The sequence below is a fragment of the Hemitrygon akajei genome, chromosome 13 (genome assembly GCF_048418815.1).
Source record: "Hemitrygon akajei chromosome 13, sHemAka1.3, whole genome shotgun sequence".
Taxonomy (NCBI): Eukaryota; Metazoa; Chordata; class Chondrichthyes; order Myliobatiformes; family Dasyatidae; genus Hemitrygon; species Hemitrygon akajei.
Window position 1 is genome coordinate 67,179,867 of NC_133136.1, and position 13,517 is coordinate 67,193,383.

The 13,517-nt window shown below is 39.7% G+C and overlaps 1 protein-coding gene across 5 annotated transcripts in view; it reads left to right on the top strand.

Moving 5' to 3' along the window:
• The window catches only part of arap2 (ArfGAP with RhoGAP domain, ankyrin repeat and PH domain 2), a 420,641-nt gene that overhangs the window by 265,209 nt on the left and 141,915 nt on the right, over positions 1 to 13,517 (top strand). For all 5 annotated transcript variants that reach the window (XM_073064859.1, XM_073064858.1, XM_073064860.1 and 2 more), the window contains one exon: positions 5,488 to 5,632. In XM_073064859.1, coding sequence (XP_072920960.1) covers positions 5,488 to 5,632 — 145 coding nt within the window. The remainder of the gene's footprint in view (positions 1 to 5,487; positions 5,633 to 13,517) is intronic.

Consider the following 13,517-nt stretch of genomic DNA (forward strand, 5'->3'; position numbering starts at 1 on the left):
ACCTGGTTTTCCGCTCTGGATGTTGAAGGTTTCTGCTTGGACTGTCCACAAAGTCTTCTCTGGCTGACTGGTGGAAGTTTTAGTTTGCAGGAAGCATCACAGCCTCCAGTCTTTACGAGAGTGCTACAACAGAAGGAAATTAATCTATCTTTGTCACAATTTACCAGAAAATTGTAACAGGTGTTTTGTCGTGTTCTTGCAGCTTTCAGTAAAACTGCTTTCCACAGTGAATATGTCCACGGGCCATAGTCTTCGTTCTGACGGTATGGAATGTAATTTCACAATCTAATCTTTCACAGCTCTGCCAATTGTTCTAAATGGATTCATCATTTTTTTTCTCCTGTTCAGTGTCATTGAATGGATACTTTAATGCTGCTAGTGAGGCCAGCAAATAGGTTTGTTCTCTCTTGCCCAGTCTTGCCATTCTATTTGGAAGAAGCTGGCATCTTTTCTTGATGCTTGTTAATGCTAGTCACACTCTGCAATCAATCCAATGACGCATTAACATTTTGAATCCCAGGTGTAAATTTCACCTTTTAGTAGTTAGCTAGTTATATCTGGAATGTGGGCCTGGAATTTGCAGGGAGGATTGATGTCGATGCTCTCACCACCCACTGTTATGGAGGAGGAAGTCTGGCAGCAATTTTTAAATATTGAAGTGCAAATATAGTTAAACATGGAAATCTAGAAGTTGCTATCAGTGATTTCCTACACCTCCACAAATTGTGCTGTTGCCACCATCTTCATTGCCATCTGTGGGAATCGATTAACTGAGCATTCAAGATTTTTCAAGCAACCTGTGCTGTATAAAAAATCCTGAACACTTTCCTTTCTTTCATGAAGTACAAAATTGCAATTGTTACTTTCTTTTAAACATCTCATTGAATACAAACTTGAGACTGGACAGTAGATCAATACGGTAGCTGAACTATGATAATTTTATCTGAATCTTTAATGTTTACTTTAAACAGAGCTTTAATGGAATTCTGGACTTTTGAGGTGACCATCTGCAGATATATTGTTGTGAAAATAATACAAGTCAAGCAGTAATTATGACTTCAGAGGCCATGACATATGTAATGTTCATTCTCAATTTTGCAATGAGATGTTTAAAAGTGAGTTTCAACTGCATTTTTGTTTTGATTCTAAGACTTTGAGAGTTCTTCAGTGTGACACTTTGCTTTGCCATGGTTATTGTTGGATGCATGTGTGTTTTTAAAGGAGTGGAAACTGCCTCGAACACACTGCCAGGCGTGGTGGTGGAGGCAAATATAATAGACGTGCTTGAGAGGCTTTTAGATTGGCACATGAATATGCAGAGAAAGGAAGGATATATACATTGTGTTTGCAGATGGGATTAGTCGGGCTTTTTAACTACTAGTTTAATTAGTTCGGCACAACATTGTAGGCCAAAGTGCCTGTTCCTGCGCTGTATTCTGTATTGAACCAAGGATTGTCAGCAACTTGGGAAGGAACAGAAGGAATCCAAGCCAGAAGGTTTACTAGATCTTTCTGGATGCCCTATCTGGAGATCACTGGCCACTGTTGTCAGTTTGTCACTGTCTGAAAAGTGTAGTCCTAATTCTCTCTTGGAAATTATCACCATAATCTTTTCCTATTTTATCTATTCTTTAATCAGGAAATCGATATGATTTTTGTTTTTTTTAAAGAAACGAGGTGAATATTTTCCCTTGACAATATCTAATTCCACACACCTTTGTTTTTCTGTCCATTGTATTCTGTCTAGTTTCAGGCTTGAATAAACTCACAGGGCCACGTTTTGCTTTTTACAGTATTCTTATAAAGGAACCTGGACTTTGTCATCTCCCTTCTCACTGGACAAACTGCACAGCAGTTCGAAGTCCGTGACAGCAATTTCATTTGTACTAGAAACTTGTCTTTTTTTCATTGATCTAGTGATTATTTTCACTCAAGCTGCCTTTCTAAATCACTGACTGATTCTGTTTTCTCCACTGGGAATGGACTGCAGGTCATAACTACCTGCATTCTCAAACAAAATCCTCTCATTCCCATTTACCTTTTGCTCATTACTTTGAAGAAGTCTCCCCTGCAACCATCTGCCAGTGAGATCAGCTAGATGGCTGGTGAATTGGCACTGATGCTTAATCCAAAAATATTTTGGTGTGACAGGAGACCAGTGATTTTCTCATGGGCATTAACTACGTGGTACGAACCAGATTTTCTTCCTCTTTGATTTCTTGGCCATTAATTTTGTTGAAAGAAAGTCGATGTTGAATGCGTGGAGGCAGTAGTTGAAAGGGGTCTAAGTTTGCTGTTCAAAGTTTCAAAGTTACATTTAATGTCAGAAAAATGTATACAATATGCATCTTGAAATGCTTTTTCGTCGCAACCATCCACGAAAGCGGAGGAGTGCCCCCAAAGAATGAATGACAGTTAAATGCTAGAACCCCAAAGTTGCCCCCAGCTCTCCTTCCTCCTGCATGTAAGCAGCAGCAAGCAGCGATCCTCCCTTTCCCACCAGCGAAAAAAAGCATCCTCACCTGCCACCAAACACTCAAGTGTGAGCAAAGCAACAGCAAAGACACAACCTTGCAGTTACCCCAAAGACTTCTTGTTCTCCCAGTATTTGACATACCACAGGCTCTCTCTCTCTCTCCCCCCCCCCCCCCCGCCATAAAGGGAGAACGAGGTGCCTCCATTTCACAGAGAGAGGGGAGACATAACAAACAACTCACTGGTTTACGACGTTAAAAATTGCTCTTTCCAAACTCTATGCCCGAAGATCTCGGGTCTCTGGGCACACAGCCAGAGACCTTCTCTCTTCAATGACGCACCAATGCCCTGCAGAGGCACCGACCTCCAGTCTCCCCGTCTGCGGAGCAACAAAAGCTCTGAGACTGAGCCCTTGGCGTGCCGAACAGCGGCGGTTCGTGAAACCCCGAGAGCGGGTCTCATTCCCGCTAAGAACCGTAGTCAGCATGTAATTCCTGGTCAGGGTCTTTAAAAGAACCCTGAAAGGGAAAAATAAAGATATTAAAGATGGAAATAGAGCTGTTTCCGAAAATGCAAGCAAAGGAGTCACCATTAGGCGCCGTTAGTCCTCCTAAGCTCTTCCCAGAAATTCACAGATTGGTGTGGCCAACCAATGAAGGCTGAGGAGCCTGATTCCTAATAGTAATGGTGCAATGATCAGAAGCACAGCTTTGTTAGTAGAACAACTCCGACATACCACAGAACTGGAGGGCCTGGAGAAGCTGGGGTAAGAGAAGGATTGTGGGTTTTACCAATTTGTCAGCCAGTCTCAATGTTCATACCTTTTTCATTAATGGTTTCTATTTTTAATAGTTCCTCACTGGAAAGCAATTAATAATGTATAAATATAATTTTTGACCTATGGTATAAACACTCATAAATATGCTGGCAAAATACATAAAGGTCAAATGAGAACTTCCCTGACAGTCTCCCTGATGAAGTACTGAAAGGTAAAAGCAAAGGTCAAAGGGTGGGTTCAGCTTTGTACGTCCTGTTTCAACTTGCAAGAAAAATGAGTTGGTGATTTTGCTGAGGCATGCATTTTCCAATTGCAGCAGCTGCTGCTGCAACATCGTTATTAAGCTGAATACTACAAGGACAGAACGGTGATCCTATTAATAGCAAATCAAGTTCACCTTAAGATGGAGTTGCATTGCTATTTTGGTATCAGTGCACAAAGCCACTTTGCACTGGAGTGAAACATCTCACTCAACTTTCATTCCAGAATATATTACAATCATGTGCTGTGGGTTGACCTCCAAGAAAACGTCTTCCAACATTCCAAATTTACCGTGTGAAATATGAATATAAGTTAGTGAACAAGCTGCTCAAAGTTGGCGGTGATCCTATGTCTACCCCCTTGTAACGTATCCTTTGAAGAACACCTGCCAGCCCAAGGCAGTGTTTGTGTTAGCATGGTCCATGCCTTGAGCAGCACTCAGCAAGCAGGCCATTCTACGGAGGAAGGTGAACAGTCGACATTTTGGACTGAGGACCTCTGTTGATGTTTCTCAAGATTTCCAGCACTTGCAGAATCTCTTGTGTCTGTTATGGTCCTTGATGCCTTTGTTTTGCATAGTCTGCAAAATATAATTTAACTAATAGCTTATCATAATCATGATTATTCTACCCGATTTGTTGACAATTGATTTCTATATACTGAACTTCAGTCTGAGCATCCATTGAAATAATTCAGTTAAATCAGCAGTTGGTTCATGTAACTGATATGCCGTTGTAGCCTGAATAGAATTGATCCAGGATGTAACTTAGTATTTCCAGAATTGCATGTGGTGTTTGAGACTCTTGATATATTTAGATATTTCAGTAATGGGTCTTAGAGTAAGCCTTTGAAATATAAAGATGATCATGGTGTGGTGTAGCTCAGACATTGAAGGAAATTTTATGAAGATGTAGATTAAAAGTTCATTTATTGCATTTGCCGAAGACTTATTTGATTGATTTTCTTTGAATCTCTTCAGTTGAGTTTGTAATAATACTTAATCAGAATTCCATTTTGGGCTCAGAGCAATCAAATGCTCAGTGCAAATCACGTTGCAGAAACTAAACCAGGCGGTTTTGGGAACAATTCACTTTAATGGATTTGACGTGGCTCCGGTATCTTTTGTAAATATAATATTATCAATAAGGGTCACCTTTCCCCGCCAATAGAATTTGTTGGTAGAGAATGAGGGAAAGTCAGTGTCTATTCACGTGTAGGGATAAGTAAATTGTAGCTTCTTTCTTCATTTCATCTAAATTGGTAAGCATGCTTTCTTTTCCTTTGCTTACGACAATGGGCATTTTCCTGAAATGTTTTAGAGTTATTGAGCAATGCATTGCAGTTACAGGCACAGAACCGGTGACCCAATGAGTCCATGCCAAGTTCTTTGTTTAAAAGTTTATTCGTAAACTTTTAAATGTGGCTTCAAAATTGTATGGGGACACGCACTTCTGAAGATGCTGGAAATCCTGAGCGATCCCATTCACCTTCCCCCTTCACCTAACTGGCCTATTTTCTGCTAGTTTGTGCTCCACTTCATCCCCCTACCTTTTTATTCTGGCTTCCATTCCTATCCTTTCATTTCCGGTGCTGATGGAGGGTCTCAGCTCAAAACATTCACTGTTTATTTTCCTCTATTAGATGCTGCCTGACCTACTGAGCTCCAGCATTTTGTGTGTGTTGTTCAAATATGTACTGTACCTTTGAGATCCCTTTCCTCGGAAATAGAAGGCTTGGAAGTAATTATGTTTTTCATTTGTAAATCTGTTTAATCTGCAGACTGGAAGCAGCTCTGTTTGTCATGGAACATTGTGTCGCTAGGATTCCTAAAGGAAATTTCCTGAGGAATGTGCTGGAAAATCCAACATCATTACCTGCATTATAGTCTCTGTTTCATAGCAGTAAGCACTATTAGGATATTCTGAGTGAAGTGTATGATTAGATTTTAATATCCTTTTGTTTCTTCTCCACAGAATTCAATAAGCGATGGTGTACCCTGGAAGGTGGATTTCTCAGTTATTATGAAAATGACAAGTCTGCCACGCCAAATGGGAGGATTGATATCGGTGAAGTGGTCTGTTTGGGAGTAACCAAGTCTGATCTTACTTGGGGTCCCGGGTGAGTAAGAAATTTAAGTCATATTCACTTAGATAAATCATAAAAATTTAAGCCCAGTAGAACTGATCATTATAAACTACCTGACATGCTGGTGTTTTTAGAATTCAAGTTTTTTTCTTGTATGTGGATATAAAACTTATTTCACTAATGAATTGAATTGAGGGTAAAAGACAGCTTGTTAATCAAGTCCATATCGGTTAAAGGGCCTGCTAACTTGCTTGGATCTGCTCTTTACTGGTGATACCACACTTGTCTTCAAATCATTCGGTGCACAGCAGATCATGATAAACAAGTTCCCTGAAGTGTATTGAGTTTAGTATGGTAGTCAACACAAAGGAAACATTTGTCAGCACAACTTGCTTAGCCTTGATGGAAGATGCAATTTAAAGATCAATGAGGTATCTGGCACCTTGCAATTCTTACTTGTGGAAGAAAACTTTACGGCTGAACCTCAGTGTAATGGTTCATATGAAAGGTATTGAATATTAAAGGTTCACCCTGTTTTTCTCTCCACAGCTGAGCCTCAGTGTAATGGATCTTTGTTGGTTCTTGAAGCATGCACCTCAGGAACTGCCTGCAATTCTTTAAAACAACACCCATATGTATCTGGCAAAGTCACAAGTTGGGTGAAAGTCTTTTTTTTTAGAGGCATTTCCTTTCTGAAAACTCTGCCACAGCTGCTTAGTACGAAGAAACCTGGTCTATGCTTTGCACTCACAGTAGAGGCTAACAGGGTCCAAGGTCAGCAAAGCAGGAGCAGATAATGGCCTAACCTCTCTCAGACTCATGTGCCAACAGCCACAGTGGACAGGTTTGCCACCTGCACATTTGGTTCTTCTTCCGTGCCACTGAATGATTACATGTTTGCTGCTGCTTTCAGCTGTCAAAACAGTGGAAACTTACTTTGCTTTCATTCTTAGTGGATTTTTTGTTTCATTACATCATGGTAAAGAAATTATGCAATCATTTTTTGCCCCCTGAAGAAGAGGTTTAGTACTATTTTTTCAGTTAGTTGACAATCTTTTGCAGTGAAAGTGAATTATGATGGGGCTTCTCGCAGAGAGGACTAAGTTCTGAGCTTAGAACACTGCATCCTTCCTTTGTAGCTTGGATTATGATGGTTTCATTATGATGAAGTCTGATATACACTGCAGCACTTACAGTGGAGGCCAGGAGGTTTTGCAGTAACTCATAGAATAGGTTGAAGCTGAACACACTGGGGAGCTATCCTAGAAAATTTTCAGCACCTGAAGTAACGGGAAAATATTGTGTTAATTAGTAACAAGATCTATGTGGATTTAAATGTTTCAGACATTTAACTCATTATCCATGTAGACTGAGCAAAGCATTGGACTAAAGCACCAGTTATTCAGTAAATTGGATGTAAAATGAGCTCTTGTCAAAAACGGAGATATCAACTGGAAGCTTGAGACTGGAAGGCCGTATCAAATAGGATTCCACATCCTACCACGCATCGGTGCGTAGAAGTGACATTAAATATAGGATTTATAATTAAGAAATTTATCATGACATCAACTTTTGGGGAGCAGTTGAGTAGCAAATTTACCAGGATGGAGGAAGAGTTGGTTGGGTAAATGGAATTTAAAGCGGTAAAATATTGGGTAATGCATTGGACAGGGTGAATAAGGCAAGGTAACATAATTAATTCTGGGATATGGGGAACTGTCCTAAAGTAACTGTCACATATCACAAGATGAAATAATAGTGTTTTGGAAAGCTTGCAGGATGCTTACGTTTGTTATGCAGAAAATAAAAACAGTAAGCTGGAACTGTATTACACACGTTATCAGAGCTGGAGAATGTTATCCATAATAAGAGATTGATCGGACTGTTGTTATCATCTTCGAGGCAGTGAAGACTGTAAGGCGATAGTATTATGAGACACGAATAGTTAAAGGGATTTTGGCAGAAATGTAAGGGAGGGGTAGGCGGATAACATCTTCATGTGAAGTCCAGTGAAAACCTGAAATTCTTTACCTGTCATGGCAAACTGAGCCAAAAACTCCTCATGACTCTTGTGTTTGAACAGTACTTAGATAAGCACCTGAAAAGCTATTATCTGCAATATTAGGATTAGCATCATCATCATTTGATATTATTTCTAATCCCAAACAGAAATGTATAAACCAGAAAAGGCAGAGGTCTGAATAGCCACCTCTTCTCATATATACATTTCTGACTATATGATCAGTTACAAAACTTGAAATAATTTGTCAACTGACTGCTTATGTACTATTTTATGAGAAAACTTCTGATTTGAATTCCACTTTATACTGAAATCATCCAGCAGTAACTGGAAACCATGGGGTGCCAATGCGCTTGATGTACAAAAAGCAAATTGTGAATGTTTGAAAGGAAATGAAGAGATATTTTTAAACATGCAGATAATACCCTTTTAACATATCACACATTTAAATCAAACTAATAACACTCTCCAGAGGCAATTATACCAGATAGTAGCAGTTATGGGCCTGTATAAATTATCTACTGATGTGTCCTCTGATATATATAAGCTGTTGTTTCAAAACACACTTCAGATCCAATGTTAAAAAATTGGTTTGGGATGTTATTGTTTGAAATGCTCTATTGCCTAAATACTACTGAGAATTATTTGTGCCTCTACAGTGCTATCATCAGTGTACATCAGAACGCTGTTGTTTGTAATGTACAGCACTGCTATAGCTTCTGTCTATTGATTCCCACCAATCCTTTGAAAAGATTAAACTTTGAGAGCTTTGTAGACAATTCATTGATTGTATCCAATATCTAAACTAAGATTACCTAGAAAATGATGCTTCCCAATGCTACCAGCAAATGATTTTGGGTAACAAAGCGAAGCATTGTTTAACACTTTAGAAGTACATTTTTCACTTTGCTTAGAGCTTTATCTATGTTGCCATTGCCGCCAGTAAACAAAATCTTAAATGTCGAATTTGCAACATTGGTAAAGCTCAGCATGCAGCATTGCTCAGCTTTTACAATCTCATATTTATGTTTATTTGGAATAAAAAGAAGGCACAAGCTAAAATTAATTTTAACAGGAAACTCAAATTTGTATAAACCAAGAGTAAGGACTTGAGGTCCTACCATAAACGGGGAAAGGTTGAACAGGTTAGGGCTTTGTTCCTCGTAGCATCAGACAATGAGGGAAGATTTGATAGTGATAGATAAAGTTATGAGGGGTATAGGTAAGGTAAATGCAAGTAGGCTTTTTCCACTGAGGTTGAAAAAGACTTGAACTCGAGGTCATAGGCTCAGGGTCAAACCTGAAATATTTAAGGGGGACTTCTCCACTCAGAGAGTGAGAGTGTGGAGCAAGCTTCCTGCAGAAGTATCTGAGGTAGGTTGAATTTCAACATTTGAGAGAAAGTTGGATGAGTACAGAGATGGGAGAGGTAGGGAGGGCTAGAGTCCAGGTGGGAGTTGATGGGACTAGGTAAAATAGTTTGGCATGGACTAGATGGGCTGAATGGCCTATTCCTTTATGGCAGTGCTGTATGACAATGACACAAGCAGAAGTGTCATTCCCCAGTTATTGGAAGTGTTTTCTCTTGAACAACTCTCTGCAGTGTGAAGTAAGCAGATGAATGTAAGACTTATCAGCAAGTTCAGTAGATTGAGACCTAAAAGTCAATTCAATGTCCTTACAATTGGCTCTTCATCCTTTCATTAGCCCCAATCCCAGACGGAAAACCATAAACAAAGGGCAGGTGGAGCAGCATCTCAGAGAGAAAAGGAATTGTCAATGTTTCGAGTCAAAGCCTTGTGTCAGGATTCTCCATAGATACTGCTCAACCAGCTGAGTTCTACAGCAGACTGCTGCTCCAGGTTCCAGCTTCTGCAGATTCTTGTGCCCCTAGAAGTGGAAAGACGTTTCAGTCAACTGTGCCATCAATTCTTTTCACATTCTCCACAAGTTGACCAACACTATTAAGATTTTACACAAGAGCTTGATTTCATCAGTACTGTTTGAAATGGCTTTGAGAACAAGCATCATGAGAGATTACTGAGAAGTTTGCTGTTCTTCATCAAGAACAACCCACTTTTAGATCAATTGTCAGTCCCAACTGGAGTGGCCACAAGGCTGTTTAGTGTAATATTTACTTGAAACTTGACCATTAAATTGCTTAGCTGAGCGTAGGTGGAAAAATTCTTTAGTTGCAGGATCCTAATGAATTTCATGAACTGTGCCAAATAAATTTGAGTTCACATTGGATTATGTATACAATGCAGATCCAATATCTTGGGAATGAGTTAATAAAGTAGACAAAGCATGCATTATTTGTGCATTTAAGGTACTTTACTTTAGGATGGGAAAAAGAATCCTGCTTCAGTGAAACCTAATTAAGGTTAGCAGTCCAAAAGAAAACAAAGCCAGTTTGTTTGTACCTATCTCACAGTGTAGAACTTTCTGGATAAAATGTTTAGACAGCAAGTTCAACTTTGAATGCTGTCACAAAGTGCTAATGCAGCAGATATCTGCCTTTGCTCTGCACCTTCTATAACCTTTCCAGAACTGGCCTAATAGAAAATACAGGAATGCTTGTCTTTAGTATGGGGGTAATAATAATAATAGGAGCTGGAGTTATTGCTCTTGCAGCAAACAAAAGAGAAGAGATTTGAGAGAAGTATGCAAAACTCTTAATAATTTTAGAGTTGATCGCTAGATAGAACTTGTTCCTGTCAATAGGTGGATTGAGGATAGGATTACTGGTATAATTGGCAAAATTTCACAAGGAATATGATGATTAACGCATGCAGGATACGGTGGTACTCTGGAATTTTCTGCCTATGAATGTTCTGGGATCAAGGCTTCCAAAAAGGAATTGGTTTAGGATTGAGGGAAAATAATTGGCACTGCTTCAGTGGAAGTGGGGAATGGATGTGCCTAAATTGCTCTACAGAGAGTTGCCATGGACTCGGTGGGATATATGGCTTCCATCTGTAGCATCATGCTTCAGTTTGATTTAGTAGGTTTTTTCAGCCTTTATCGTACCGGCCTGACTTTTGCTGGTAGAGAAGTTGTTATGTCAGGTTACGACTTTTCAGCCCAATAATACAATGCCAGGTAAAGTCATACCTACAGATCTGATGTGCATTAGTTTTGGCACTGTCACTGATGAGAAGGCTTGGAGATGATACTGTCCCTGATCTCGTAGCAGGTTTTCTACAGCTCAAGAAGGTGATCTAATGTTAAGAATGAACAAATTCGTGCAAACCTTAACAAAATCACTGGTACTATGTCATTAAAATTCAGCAGGTATTTAAGATATTGATTCTGCATTTAAAAAGATACCTATAATATCTGAGGAGCTTCCCTCTTCCATTTATAAGCAGAACATAGACGTAGGAGTCATCAGTATGTGAGGTCATTACATCCTCTTCTATGCAAGGCAGATTGATTCTGAATTATAAATTTGAAAATTGGCATTACAGTGAAGGCCAATTGGGAATATTTCAAACTGCAACAGGTGAATCAATTTTACTTTTTTTCTTCCTCTGTGGAAGTCTTTCTCTGACTAGAGTCATGATGTTGCTGTGAAGTAGACTGCAGTTCCATTGAATGAATCTATTTGCCTTCTTTACATTCTACTGATCTTTGTCAGCACAAAGTTACTCTCCCGAGTGTATGTCACATTTATCTTGTGCTGTCATACAGTAATCCAAGATATGTTTTTGCATGTACTGTAATGGTAATTTTAGCCCAAGTCCTATGTTATTCTTTAGCAAACAAAATTTTCCCATTTTCTCTATTAAAATATTCTGTTCATAAAAAAATCAAAATCACTAAATATAATCTTGCCTTGTAGTTTATAAAATGTTGATGAATCAATTTACCGTCAACAGTTTGTTTTACTGATTCTTGTTAATAGCATGTTTATAGTATTGAGGATATTACAAGGTTGAAATATTGAGCCATTCAGTGCTGTTAAAGCTGTTGATATTTTATTTAATGCCAGTTCACTAGACTATTAATTATTCCTCTGGTCTAGAAGCTCAGGGAGGAGATTAAAAGAATCTCCAATCTTCCTTGTAATGTTCATCCACTGGAATTCATCAAGGTAATAAGTTTCTGTTTGTGAAAGTCAGTGTTTTTGAACTTATTCAAATCAGCCCTATCAGCCAAAATGCGGTTCAGTAAGTACAACTGAGAACTCTGGAAACTTAAGTATTTGTGTAATTGAATGGTGTATTAATTATTGAAAGCTTTGATGAAATATTCAGCTATGTATAATCATTGCGTAAATTGCACCAGTCCTGCTTAAACGTACATTCAGCAATTTGTGCCGCAGCATGTTGGCATTAATCCCAGATCATTCTGAATCCATTTGTTTCAGACACTAAATCTTCATGTATTCGGTTATCCTTGCACTGTTAATGGCACTTCGTAGAACCACAATAAAACCCAGTAGAACATATTACACAGGAATTAAGTACCAAGCTAATGCTACACAATGTGATGCAAGGCTGTTGTAAAAACTTGCACCTGAACAAAGAATTCACTCATTTCCCACTGCTGTAATGCAGATGGAAGATGAGTGGTTGTTTTAATGAAATGAAGCAAATTCTAGCAGCATATATAGTGAGTTTTCTCTCTCTCTCTCTCTCTACGTCTCCCTTCTCACTCCTCTGCCCCATCTCCCCCCTGCCCCATTCTCCCTCTCTCTTCACTTCCCCCTCCCCCCTCTTTCCCCTCTCCTCTCTTCAGGATATATCTATAGAAATTTGTAAGTTTTGATGACATGCCAAATCTGCTCAAACTCCTAATGAAGTAGTCACTGGTGTGTCGCCATCATGATTGCATTGATGTATCGGGTCCAGGGTATATCCTTCTGAGATGTTGACACCCAGCAACTTGAAGCTACCTTAATGAAGACTGGAGTGTGTTTTCCAGACTCCCCCTTCAAGTCCACCATTGGTAATATATCCCTGCTGACATTGAGTGTGAGTTTCTTTTTGTTGTGACACCACTCAAATCAGCTGATCTATCTCACTCCTGTACACCTCCTTGTCACCATCTGAGATGTTATCAACAACAGTGGAGTCATCTGCGAATTCATAGATAATGTTTGAGTTGTCCTTAGCCACACAATCATAAGTGTAAAAAGAGTAGAGCAGTGGCTTAAGCACTTGAGTTGATAACAAGGAAGTCGATGTTATCACCAGTCTGCGCTGACTGTGGTCTTCTAATAAGAAAGTTGAGGATCCAGTTGCAGAGGGAGCTACAGAGACCCGGGTTTTGAAGCTTGGTTATTATTACTGAAGGAATGATGTTGTTGAACACTGAATTTTAATCAATAAACGGCACTCCCTAACCAGCTAGCAGCTACCATTGTGTGGACTTCCCCAGTGTACCACAGGATACCGGTGCAATCTGGAGTCACTCAGCTGGGTCGCTAGCTTTGCTGTAGACCCTCATCCTCTGCCTGGCCACACTTCAATGTATGACGGGCAAAACGGCAGAAGGGTATCTCTGCGTGCTGGCTTAGACCACTCAATCTAATCTGAACAGCTCCATTCTTCCTCTCGCATCTGCCGGAGCTTTACCGAAGAGTCAGAGGTAACCCTCAGAAAGCCGCCAGGCGTGAAATATGAAGAGGAAGTACATTCAGGACCGCAGGTGTAGAACGTGGAATGGAGGAAGTTGAAATAATTGAATCCTATTCAGATTCTAGTACTGCCCCTCCCCACCCATTAGACTGCTCCCCTTTTCATTCTATTTGCAACCCCCCCCCCCCGTGCACTCACCACCTGCACTGTGTTTCCTCTGGTGGGGGTGTCTAGGACTGGAAGGCACAGCCTCAGAGTAGAAGGACTCCCTTTAGAATAGAGATGAGGAGGGATGTCTTCAGCCAAGAGGGTG